The sequence below is a fragment of the Bemisia tabaci genome, chromosome 9 (genome assembly GCF_918797505.1).
Source record: "Bemisia tabaci chromosome 9, PGI_BMITA_v3".
Lineage (NCBI taxonomy): Eukaryota > Metazoa > Arthropoda > Insecta > Hemiptera > Aleyrodidae > Bemisia > Bemisia tabaci.
This window is the reverse complement of record NC_092801.1, coordinates 42,508,118-42,521,574: the sequence shown is the minus strand read 5'-3', so window position 1 is coordinate 42,521,574 and position 13,457 is coordinate 42,508,118. Positions and strand designations below refer to the sequence as shown.

The 13,457-nt window shown below is 39.8% G+C and overlaps 1 protein-coding gene across 1 annotated transcript in view; it reads right to left on the bottom strand.

Moving 5' to 3' along the window:
* Window positions 1–8,275, bottom strand: part of LOC140225540 (uncharacterized) — a 37,094-nt gene extending 28,819 nt beyond the window's left edge. Inside the window, exon 1 of the mRNA XM_072304752.1 lies at window positions 8,123–8,275. Within this exon, the coding sequence (XP_072160853.1) occupies window positions 8,123–8,275 (153 nt within the window). The remainder of the gene's footprint in view (window positions 1–8,122) is intronic.
* Between the last annotated feature and the right edge of the window lie 5,182 nt (window positions 8,276–13,457).

The window sequence follows — 13,457 nt, the reverse complement described above, 5'->3', positions numbered from 1 at the left end:
CTCTTGAACGCACGGAAAGTTGCATCCAAGCGCTAGTCGAGGTAGTGACTTGGCTAATGTTTCTGGCGTCACGAAGGAACGAGTCGCTATGAGGGTAAAAACAAAAACAAAAGAGGCAAAACCCCTTCAATTGTTTCGTCGGCAACACGGGCATCTCAGGAACGCGAATAGTTGCATCCAGTAAAGTTAGTGACTTATGATGTTGGCTTGTTGGATGTTGGATATCGTTGCATAAAGCTGTTTCTATTCGTAAATGGAACTTTCTTTTTCTTTTTTTTCTGAATGAAATTAATAACCGCGGATTTTTGAGTATGAATTTTGGTTTTCAATTAATGGTTGATTTTATAAGGGTTTTTAAGAGTAACAAAGTTCATATCTGGTTGCAGTCAACAAACTGTGACTGAGTGCTCGGAACAGGCCTTCGCTCCGGACTTGAAGACGCCGCATTGCCTCCCTTTATTTTACTTCGTATCCTCGTCTTCGAGCGAATTCCCGAGAGAGTTTACGAACCGAGGGGAGGGGGGAGGGGGGAGGGGGTCCGGCGCTTCGCGGGGAGGAGGCGCCAGGACGCTGCGCTGCGGTCGCTGCGCTGGCCGGCGCGGCGCGGCGCGTCTCGGGGTGTCAGTGTCAAGCCGCAAGGTAACTTTATTGATGACCACCCGGGACCGGGACCCACTCCGCGGTCCATATTTCCCATTCCGCGGTCCATATTTCCCATTCCCCGGTCCATATTCCCGTTCCCCGGTCCATATTCCCGTTCCCCGTTTCCGCCTCCGATTCACTCGCCTCCTCGCCCGCGACTTCCGGCACGCCGCACAACGGATAGAGTCAATTTGAGGGGTCGGACATGGAATTTTCGGCTAAAATTTCAAATTTTGAGGTCTATTTCGTCACAAGTTCAATTTCAAGGGGTGTTTCTGAGAGGAAATTTTACGACAAAACCAATGGACCACTAGAGAAGGCACTAATTGAAGCATTCTGATACATGTTTCTTAACCAGAATTTCACGTAGAACGCGATTCACACAACGAAAATTACTGAAACCAACTCCTAACGAAGATATTAACGTTTTTATTTCACATTGGTTACGCGGATTTGAACTGCCCGCTCACAAGAAACTCAAAGCTCTACGTGAGTCAAATCGCCCACTACAACGGTTTCAGCAAGCCTCTCAATCGAGCAATGTTCATTTTCCCTCCATGTGTTGTTCAAACTATAGACCGTATTCGATAACGGTTCGATGTATCGTTTGGTCCAAAACAATAGAACATAACCTCGAACCAAACTGTAAGGATTTTAATTGGAAAAGCTGAAAATGCGAAATTTCCTGACAATTTCACTTTGCTTTGACATTTGGTACTCAAAAGAATAAAAAATCTGTTTCAAAAGATCCGTTCTCTCAGATTTCTGAATTTACTTTTGAGGCTATGTTTATGTTTTGAACCAATCGATATCGATACAATCTCACCCGTTTGATGTATCGAATACGATCTATAAGCAATTTGCTGTAGCTGAGCCAAAGCGTCAAGATTGAGGTTGCCGGATTTTTATATCGCAGAGACTGTCATGATAAACGTTTAGCGCGCAATGTGAATCACGTAGAGCATTGAGTTTTCATGAGCGGGTGGTTTCAATAATTCACGCATCAAGAATCATTAAATATCTTCGTGCGGAGTTGATTTCGGTAATTTCCGTTGTGCGCATCGTGTTTTACATGAAATTTTGATTGAGAAACATGTAATAGAATGCTGAAATTCGCACCTTGTCTATTGGTCCATTTCAAAGGGTGTTTTTGAGAAGAAGTTGTATGAAAAAACCAATTAAAACACTTTCAAAATGTTTTGTTCCATATTTTCGAAAATATAAACTTTCAAAGTTTCCAGATTTTGTCCGACTTGTCCTGTTGACTCGGACCAGTGTGCGTCGCACGACGGATCGAGTCAATTCGAGTGGACGGACATGAAATTGTTGACTAAATCTGCATATTTTGATGTTTATTTCGCCACATTTTAATTTTCTAGGGGTGCCTAAAGAGCAAATTTTCACAAAGAAACCAATGAAAACACTTTTAGAACCTCAGATTTTGTATGAAATCGAAGGGATCGAGTCAATCGGAGAGGTCGGGCATAAAATTCTTGACCAAAACTGCAAATTTTTATCTTTATTTTGTCACTTTTTCAATTTGGAGGGGTGCCTCGGGCAGCAGATCTCAGGAGGAAACAAATTAGATCACTTTTAGAACCTCAAAGTTTTGTATAATCGGAGTTATGAGCTCGTAAACTTTCCCAATTTTAATCTCGAGTTAAAAAACTTCAAACGCTTATAACTCAGTTTGTACAAAATTTTATGGTTTCACAAGCGATTTAATTGGTTTTCTCGTAAACTTTAATTCAAGAAGCACCCCTTAAAGTTTAAAATGTGACTAAATAAACATAAACATTTGCAGTTTTAGACAACAATTTCATGTCCGACCTCTCTGATTGACTCGGTGCACCGTGCGGCGAGCCTTGAAACCCAGAAAAAGACCTGAAGATGGAATAATAATTCCGAAATGGACGTTTTCGTCGTTTTCCTCACGAAAGAATGACGTAACTACATTTAAATGTTGCCAAATTTCCCTTCGTAAATTGCACTTTAAAAAGAAAAATCTTGGGCACTTCTAACTGAAAATTTCACTGATTTTTCTTCCGATTTCATGCAAAAATCAGACAAATTTTGATTAAAATTGCACACTCACATTTTTGTAAAAGAAATTAATTGTATTTGAATCAATTCGGCAACCTTGGATTGGAGTTAAGTTCCTTCGTTCGGGAGACGACGATTTGTGCGAAAAGGAACTATGTGCATAGGGTTTACGTGCAACATAGTTACTTTTAGCATAATTACGTTCAAATGACCATTGTTACGCGCGTGGGAAGTTCAAAAAGTTCAAAAAGTTCAAAACGAGATCAAGATACAAAGGCATACTATATCAAATTTAAATATGCCCTTATGAAGGAAGGCATGCTTAAGTTATCAAAGAGGTACCCTTTTTCGAGCATCAAAGCGAACTTGGGTTTACACGCGAGTTTGATCTCAATTTTCCCTAATGAGAACTTTTTCATGTGAAACAGAACTCAGGGGCGTGGTCATCCAAGGCGATGAAATACGAATCTTTCAACAGCATACATATTGATATAGTGTGAAGCTCCGGGGGAACAAGAAAAGTCCGTACAACCCTTGCGCTCACACACTCTCTGACGTGTGTGGACAGCCTTGAAATGCCTGAAGGAAAGATTGCCTTCAAATTACGAGCATGCAACCCGCCGACAGCCGTGTTTGAATAGTTGCCGCTTGAGCTGGAAGGAAACTTTCGAAGCACGCCCCATTTCCGTCGATTACAGGTGACTCTTCCTGGTCGGAAATACCGTTTTTCCTCCACTTGAATGTATGCAAAACATTCGATTCAAAGAGGAATCGGTGTTGCCAACTTGTAAAAATCGCCATCTTTCACTGGGGAAAAAAACACATTGGATCTAGAGTCCAGACTCTTAAAAACATCGGCAAGAAAAAATACTCTTGATTCAATCGGATTTAAGCTTAAATCAAGAACCCAGCCTCTCAATTCAAGTGGATTTCCTTTTGATTTAAGCTTAAATCTGATTGAATCTAGAGTATTTTTTCTTGCCGATGTTTTCAAGAGTCTGGACCCTAGATTCAATGTGTTTTTTTCTAGTGTTGTAGATTTTATTGAGAAAATGTCAAGTTCCACTTTTCTAAACATCTTTTCAAGTAGATCTGCTATGGCCTCTTTGATGTAGTGACTGCTTTTAGGTAAATGGAGAATTTGCACGCAAATTGTTTATTGATTCATCTGAAAGTGCCTAAAGAGCTGATTTTGCAGTATTTATTATAATTTATTTCGGCTATGGGAAATAGTATAAAAATAGATTTAAAAGTGAGAAAATGCGTCACCTAGTGACGTCATATGGCGGCATTTCCCATTCAAACGTATGTATTTTAGCAGATTAGATAATTTTGTCCTCCAATAATTGTTCAATTTATGAACCAAGGGTATCCTCGAATTTAGTTCACTTGGTAGTGTTCATTCAAACACGGAATTCATCGAGTTCGGAAAGTTCAAACAAAATTTCCCCTCCATCCTTGTAGCGTCACCAAGAGGCTCGAATGTTGCGTGTTTTCTCGCAAGGGTCGGCCATGTAAACGAAGGCATTTTGAGTATTGATCGAATGAGAAACTGATATCTCATTTGTCCGTCAATAATGACCGAATGAAGAAAGGTCGGGAAGCCGTGGGGCTCTTAAGCCAACAACGCAGTCGTCCGGAGCCGGACGCAGGAGTGGAGAGCAGTGCTTTGCGATATATCGATTGATCTGCCATTTAAACTTATGGAAAAGGATCGATAAACAGGGCATTCGCAACGAACACCTCAGTAATCGATTCTTTACCATAGCTTCAAGTGAGGAGATATCAATAGTCGATCATTCACGCACTGGTGGAGAGCCAAGGCGACCCCGACAACTTTGACAAATTGGAATTCGCTCTCGTCGCACAAGGGGCTTCGAAATTCGGGGAGAACTCGCTTGGAATTTTTTGAGGATATTTACACTTAATTGTATCTACTACATTTTGCAATAAGCAACCAATATTTCTTTCTTATTTTAGGAACAACACATATGCCATTGGTTTCTCTATGCAGTTAGGAGCTTTTATGGAAGAGCTAGAGATGGTGGCTCCTCACTGGAAAAAGTAATCCAATCATCATCGGAATTCTTCATTTGATCTCTTATATTGATGGCGAAAGTGCGAACCACGTATCTCCATTGCAATGACTTAAAATTTTCTCTCATATTTTATTTTTTGGAAAAAAAAGGCAAGTTTACGGTTTGAAATTGTTTTAAGATACTAGGCTTATAAAAAAGAGATGTTAAGGAATTTTTCAAGGAATTAAAGTGACTTTAGTTTTTCAAAGAAAAAATAAATTATGACGTGAAGTATGGAACGTCGCAAACGGAGATATGTTGTTTCGCACTTTGGCCATCGATATACATTTGGACTGCATTTTGCAATAAGGAACTATCTTGCTCCAAACGCCCGCCTTTTTAACTCTGATAACCCAAAGTCACTACCGAAATTTTAAAACTTTTAAAGCAACTAAATCTTCAAAAATGTATTCTCCTCGACTCTGTCGTAAAAAGCCATAGTTGCTAATCGTTTTATTCAATTAACTGACTAACTACTATTTCTGGCTTTATCTTCGAAACAACGTATGTGCTGTAAGTTTCCTTATGCAGGGAGGAGCTTTTATTAATAAGCCAAAAATAGCGGTTTCTCGTTGCAAAATCAAGTACATTTGTATGTACTGCACAAATGAATCAGTAGTCAAATATTTCCATTGATTTCTTAAATTGGACGTATTTCTGCCAAACGGAACTATATGTACATGAAGACATGAGCCCTGAGACCCGTGAGAATATATGCATAACAGGGCTCACGTCATAATGCACATAGTTTCGTTCGGCAGAAATACGTTCAATTAATCAGTGTGATGGATGAATTTGACCATATAGCCTGATCTCACCTTTATATTGCACGCACGATTTTGTACATGATACCTTGAAGTTTGCAGAAATTAGACATATTTATCCTAAAAGGAACTATAAGCATAGGTCGTAGACATATTTTCTTTTGGTGTAGTTCAATTATTGGACATCTGAATCTCCCGTTGAATGAAGGAGGGGAGTGATATACTTTTTAAAATTTAAAATCCCCATCAAGGCTTGTTTTAATGTAATCTTTAACGAAATTTGCAGAAGAATCTTAATTTACAGGTCTTTAAACTCAGGTAAAACGAAGGGAAAAAATCATTGCTGTCTTTTACGATGCTCATGAATTGCAAGTCTGTCCTTCTTTCCGAATTGAATTTACAGTATTGCTTTCGTAATAACATTGTAACCACAACTAGGAAAGTAACTTTGAACCTAGAATTTTCCAGGGTCATTGTGAGAGAAACTAATACTTTTTCTTTACAATAATACTCAGGAATATAAAATTGCTATTACAAGAAATATTGTCTTCACCTCAAAGGAGAACGTAAGATGAAACCAAACGAAATCCACGGCCACCAGAAAAATTTCGTGGTACCTTAACTTTTTCCGCGAGACACACTAAAAACACATTTTCTTGAGATATTATTTTAACTTAAAGCGTTGTTTCTTGCCGACAAAATTAGGTTTTTATGAGTTAAACCCGCGCGGATTCAGCTTAAAGTCAGCTTTTTTAGTTTAAAAAACGTTGTTTTTTATCGTTAATATTTTTAAAATAAAAACTATAACATAACAGCGTGCCTTTAACTCAAAAATTGACTATAACTTTTAGAGAACCAATTTTGTCGACAAGAAACAACGCTTTAAGTCAAAATGATATTTTTCTTTTTCTTTTGAAGACTTTTTATTTAAGTACAACGTCACTACTACAAGAATATTTATTGTATCTATCTACATGATTTAAAAGTAAACTAATTTCATTCAATTTACGAAGTAACGTTAGATGATAAAATCATTTTCCAAAAAAATGAATCATAAAATTATCCGTCTTCTTTTAGAAAAATTAAAACAAACAAGTTTCTAGTCACATAATGTTTCAAGAATTATTGTATTTAGTATAACTAAATTTTTACTCGGTATTACAAGTCATTTTTAAAGCGCAACAAAAATATGTCTCAACATAACGACAAACGGCCAAGAAAACGGGTTTCGTCTGAAAATGAATTCAATTTCCCCATCGCAGACTAAATTTAATTTTCAGGCTCTCAGCTTGTTTTCCTCGAAAGCACAGAGATGTAACCTACCCCCTTCATTTGCCGGCGGCCTCACTCGCCATCATCGATCAGTGGCGTGGCGTGCTTTGCGATATATCGATTGTTATGCCATTTAAACCTATGGAAAATGATCGATAAATAGGGTGTTCGCAGCGAACACCTTAATAATCGATTCTTTACCATAGGTTTAAATGGCATATCAATCGATATATCGCAATTCACGCCACGCCACTGCTCGCCATCATCGATCTTCTTGTTTACTTCTCGCTGGTGCCAATAACTTGTTGCGTTTTGCCTACTGTGCCTGTGTGCAGGCGTCGCTTGCGCCCACCTCAGTAACAGTGACGGCGGAATTGTTTGTTATTTTTATCCAACTACCCATTTTCCATCTCTTCGCCTTCTCAACCCCCTCTCCCTCCTATTTCACCACCTCCGTCCTATTTTTCCTCTCGCTTTTCTCTCTTTTGAGCATCCTTCTCCTTGACCTACAAGAATTCCGTCTTAGACGAAAAAAAGTTCAAAGGGTCAGACTGACCCAGAAGAAAGGTTGAAAAGGTTCTCACAGTACTGTAATACTTTGTTTTTCATTTCCTTTTACTCTCTCTCCCTTTCTTTCCTCAAACACTGCATTTTTCTTTGAAGAACTCGCCAAACACAAAGAGAGATATAGCTGCAATTGAACGAATTCAAGCAAAAGAATTCCATTAAAATCTTCGGGGATTTTGAAAAAATATATGATGTGCAAAAGTTAAGGACTGCGGGCCGATTATTGAAATCGATAGGCAAAGCTATGTAGAATACAAAGCAGATATAGAGGGGTTCTATTGATGGGGTGAGTGGTTGCAATGGACAAAGGAAGTAGGTTATAGACTAACTAACGGAGAACCACGAGAGACACGATGGTTATAATCTATCATTTTCTCCCTTAGTTTATAGGGACCTCCCATTTTAATCAATGAGATTGCTCTATTCTCCCTATGCCTATTTTGTCTATAGCTCTGTCCATCAATTTCAATATTCAGCCCGCTAGTAATATAATGTCAGATAAGAATTTAGACAACATTGAAAGTGGCCAGTTACGACCGATGCAACCATTGTCATTTTACGATAGAAAGGAATATCATCATGTGGACATGAGCACCACAGCAAAAATTCCCCGCAGGAGCCAGAATGGCCCCATGAGGATTTCACATCCATTAGAATTTAGAGATTATAGGATGGGAGGTGCATCTTATGGGGTAAATGGAGAGATCAACAGGAACCCATGAGTGATCTAAGGGAACCCTCAGACTCAAAACTTGCAGATGGCTCCTTCAGGCATTCAGGGCATTCTTGGCCGCATTCAGGGCATTCTTGGCCGCATTCAGGGCATTCTTGGCCGCATTCAGGGCATTCTTGGCCGCATTCAGGTTCCGATGGCAGTGGCGGATTCAGAGTGAGGCGGAGGAGGACCATTATTTTGAGGACTTATCTGTAACAATAGCGGATGTGAAAAATTACCTTTTCGAAAGACATTAAAATAACTGTTTTGGCATCGCGAAAATTTTGAGAAAATACTCGAGATGTGATCTTCGAGATCTGTACATTATGCCAGAGCCAAACATTTTAAATTTTTGTGTGAACAAAACAGTTTTTTAAGCGTGTTTCTAAAAGGTAATTTTTCACATCCGCCATTGTTACATATACGGCCTCATTTGTTGCTTTCAAGTGTTGGGTATGGGGGGCACCTTTTAGAGGAAGGGGGTCCGGAAGGTCTCCCCCTGAAATTTGAAAAAAAAACCCTCCAAGAGGGATTTTAGGCAGTTTTACCATACGATGTATGCATTATTTGGACCGCGTTTAACAGATATTGCCAAATTTAATTAAATGTTTGTGTGGATTCCTTTCAAAATGTTAAGGAATTTGTTTCGCACTGTGGAGAAAATCCACTGAAATTTGCACGAAAATCCGCACAACAATTTTCATGTAAAAAATTATATTTCCCAATTAAATTTGGCACTAGCTGATGTGGCTTGCTTCCTTTCTGTTTAACGCGGTCCATTTGAAAGTTGAAAATTGACGAATAATACTTCTTAACCCTGGTAAAAATTGGCAGTAGAATCTGTGTTCCAGAATACCATAGACCTACGGCCGGCTGTAAAATTTCCATTAGCTTCTATAGCCGGCTACACAATTTCTTAAAGCCTTTTATAGCCGCTGGCGATTAAGCAACTCACAGCCAGGCGATAAAGTATATGCTAAACGTCCCTAATTACGGATGCTAGGACTTAGTGAGTTTTTGGACCACTGCTCTCTTTTTGGGCTGTAGTATCTTGATTTACTTTGCGAGGACAGCTCCGTACTTTTGATGGATGCCTGCCATTACTATAATATATTAGAGCGCCTTCAGTTTCGTATGATACTGTGCAATACCTCTGGTGTGAGATAGTTGCTTCAAGCGCCGTGGCACGCTGCGGTGCGGCAGGCGGGCAGCCAGCGCGAAACGCGCATTGGCGCCCATACAAACCTAACAGGGATACTTCACGCGTTGCGCAATGCGTGAAGTATCCCTGTTAGGTTTGTAGGCGCCAGTGCGTCGCCGCTCCGCTTTGTGTTAAGCTCTAATATTTAATCTGGCGGAGTCAGCGTTATTCAACTCATGATTTTGAAATGTTTGCACATCCTGTATGGATTCTTCTCGTTTTAATTGATGAAAAAAAACATGTATTAAAGGAAATTATAACGCGTGTTTTGTAAATATTAAGGTGGTTCCGTATCAAACTTAATGATTTCCAAAGCACACGAATTTCTACACAATTTCTTATAGCCTTTTATAATCGATGGCGAAAAAGCAACAGCCAGATGATAAAGTGTAAAGCCCGGCTGCATAATTTTTTATCGCTTCGTATTGCCCGGCCGTATGATTTTCTTCGCATTCTGCAACCAGTTACATGATTTTCTGTAGCCTTCTTTAGCCGGCGGCTATAAGAATTCCTATGGTATTTTGAAACGCAGTGCTTATCGCCAATTTTTACCAGGGAAAGCGTAATTTTATTTTAGTATATGGACTATTTATTTCTGCAAGGTGGATTAATAGTAAGGAATAGACACAATCTGAATCCAGAAGCATGAAACTAAAGAATGTAGCAATGAAACAAGCCAATTCAGTAAATTTTTAGGAGTAATTTTTCTTCTCTCCCTTTTTTTCTCCCTCTATCCTTCTTTTATCCCTTTTTTCTTCTTTTTCCCCACTTTTTGGCCCGAGAGGAAGGGAGAGGGCATGCCACCATGCCGCCCTGGATCCAGCGCTGTCCAATGTCTCCGAGGAAAATTCCCAATAAAATCCCCATAAATTCCCTATAAATCCCAATGAAAACCTACGCAATATTCCCATGGAACCATTCTGGCAGGGCATCAAAACACGACCATGTACTCTATACGCAACTGGCCGACTATACCAAATAACCGCCCGGTTTCTCCGAGTAAAACGGCATCGTCGAACGGCGAACACGCATGCGCAATGCATTCTTTCGTGCTTCCATAAAGCGTGAAAAATTGCCGAAATTCCCGATCACGCGCGCCACCGCATACTCGCACTCGGCCTTGCTCCAACATCGACGCCGCCGCGCCGCACGGTGGACCGAGTCAATAGGAGAGGTCGTACAAAATTTGGAAACTTTGAACGCTTTTAACTCCGTTTAAACAAAACTTTAAGGTTCTAAAAGTGGTTCCATTGGTTTTCTCGTGAAATTTTCTTCCTAAAGCACCCCTTGACATGCAAAATGTGACGAAATAGACACCAATATTTGCGGTTTTCGTCAAAAATTTCATGTCCGACCGCTCTAATTGACTCGATCCACTGTGCGCCGGCTCAAATGAAAATTCGCCTACTTCACCCGCGATCTGCGTGCGAATCGGGCGAATTCCCGCAACCATCGGCCACGCAGCGTTGCACCAGCCGTTTGAAATGTCTCGCTTCCTCTTCAATCGGCAAAAAAAAGAGCAGTTCGGCGCGCTAATGACCGCTATACTGCCGTGCTCACGCTCAGGAGAAACGTCATATGAACATCCGAATGTTGCCAAATTTCCTCTCAGAAAATGTCAATTTTCGAAGAAAGATATGAATATTTTACCTTGAAATTTTCAGACATTTTAGATGAATTGTCGAACATAATTCTCCAGAGAATCGGAGAAGAAATTTTCACAATTTTTCTCTAAAATTAGTTTTTTTAAAAGAAAAATTGGCAACGCCTGATGCCTCATACGGCGTTCTTCCTTAGCATGGCATTACAGCTTGACCGAAATACTCCCTCCTCTTTTCTGGCGAGCAAAAGAGAAACGACGTAAGAACCGTCATGCGTTGCCAAATTTCCCTTGATAAAATACAAACTCATTAAGAAAGTTGTAAATATGTATTTTTCCCAATTTTTCAGGCAATTTTGTTTGAAATGTAATACAAAATATCTGGAAATTACAGGGAAAATTCCGATAATATTCCTTAAAAAATATATATTTTCTTGGAGGGTAGATTGGCAACGTCTGAATGTTCATACGCCGTTTATTTTATCGCGGCAGTCTCGTGGACCGTTTTCGCCCTGATGACAATGACTTTGTACCGGAGGTGTTTATCAGTCAATCCAGAGTCGAAAGTGTACAGCCGTTTTTTTATTTCGTGATTTAAGGGGGAAAAGAATCACTATCCAAAACATTTTTTGGGTCCAGCCCAACTTTTTAAGAGTCTAAACTTTGAATCCAACAGACTTGTTTTCTTAAACTCCCTTTCACCCTCCTCAAACGATGCCAATCGCTCACAACGTGCTGAGGGATTTTTTTTTTTTTTTTTTTTTTTTTTTTTTTTTTTTTTTTTTTTTTTTTTAAATAGATGTATCTGTCAAACTTTTAGCTCATCAATTACTTAATTTTATTTTCTCTTTGCGACACTCAACGGACCCCCTCATTTAAATGAAAAAATTAACTCTCAAAAATGACGTAAATTTAATTCTTACGCCCGCGTGAAGGGTATGCGACTCAGCCCACCGCACAGTAGCGTGGGTGGCGTGCTTTGCGATACATCGATTGATCTGCTGTTTAAACCTATGGAAAAGGATCGAGAAACAGGGTGTTCGTAACAAACACCTTAATAATCGATTCTTTGCCACAACTTCAAATGAGGAAATATCGATAATTATAATCGATCATTCACGCCTCGCCACTGCCACCGTATAAATTGTTCCGAATGACTTACGCGCCGAACTGCCGAATTATAAATCTGTGCTAGAGAAAAACCCCGTATTCGAGAGTTGCTAAATTTCCCCGTATAGAACATGTATTTTTGAGGAAAGTTCTGCAGGTTTTTTCGTGAAATTTTCGCATTCGTTAGATCAAGTTGCGAAAAAAAATATCTGAAAAATCCGAGGAAAATTATTTAAAATTTTGCCGGTAAATTCGGTTTTTAGTGAAGGCAATCTGTCAACCCTATAGGCTCATATGGCGTTTTTCCTTAGCTCGGCAGTATTGTAGAGTGCACATTTGAAACATGTTTGACATATTTTTTAACAATTTAATCGTTGAAGCAGCAATCCATTTTTTCCGTGTTTCATAAGACGTTTCTTCTTAGCACAGCCCACCAGGAAGGCAGACGAAGGAATACTCAAAAGGAGTGTAATGAGAGATCTGCCTTGCTAAGGAAGAACGACGTATATTCTATCAGACGTTGTCAAATTTCCTCTGTGAAAGTAAGAATTTTCAGGGAAATCTCTGCGTATTTTTCTAGAAATTTTTCAGAACATTTTATTCGCGATTAGATATGAATTATCTGAAAATTTCTGGAGAAAATATTCATAACTTTTTTGAAAAATAAACATTTTATCAAAGGAAATCCGGCAACTCTCGAATGCACATACAGCGTTTTTACTCAGCAAGGTAGAGGTATTCTACCTTGCTATGGAAGAACGCCGTATGAACATTCGAGAGTTGCCAGATTTCCTTTATGAAAATTGTATTTTTGACGACATTCATGCATATTTTTCTTTGCAATTTTCAGATATTTTATATTAACACTAAGCTGTACTGCCGTCCTAAGGAAGAACGCCGTATGAACATTCGAGAGTTGCCAAATTTTCTTCGATAAAATGTCCATTTTGAGAGGAAAGTTGTAAATATTTTTCCTTGAAATTTTCAGAATAGTTAGGTAAAATTGTGAACTAAATTATCTGATAAATTGGGGGGGGGGGGAAATATTCACAATTTTCCCAATAAATTTGGTTTTTATGGAAGGCAACTTGGCAACGCTTGATGTCTCATACGGCCTTTTTACCCAGCACGGCGGGGATATTGCCCCCTTCGCCATATCCTCGCGAGTTTTTCCGGCCTCACCGCTCCACGGCGCGGCGGAGAGCTGCTAAGTGTCCCATTTGCATACTTGATGCCGTTTCATTAAGTCTCCCCAACGACGGAAGTGGGTGGAGGGGAGGGGGAGGGGGAGGGGGAACGGCGCGTTCATCCCTCTGATCCTGTCGGAAGAGATTAGCCAGGAAATTGGCAAGCGACTCACCGCGCCGGGAAATGTGGCTTGCTTCCAATCTGGACGCGTCTCTTGCCGCTTTTGTCGGGCGCGGGAAATGGGGCGATTATAGACACGCTTTTTGTCGACTTATCG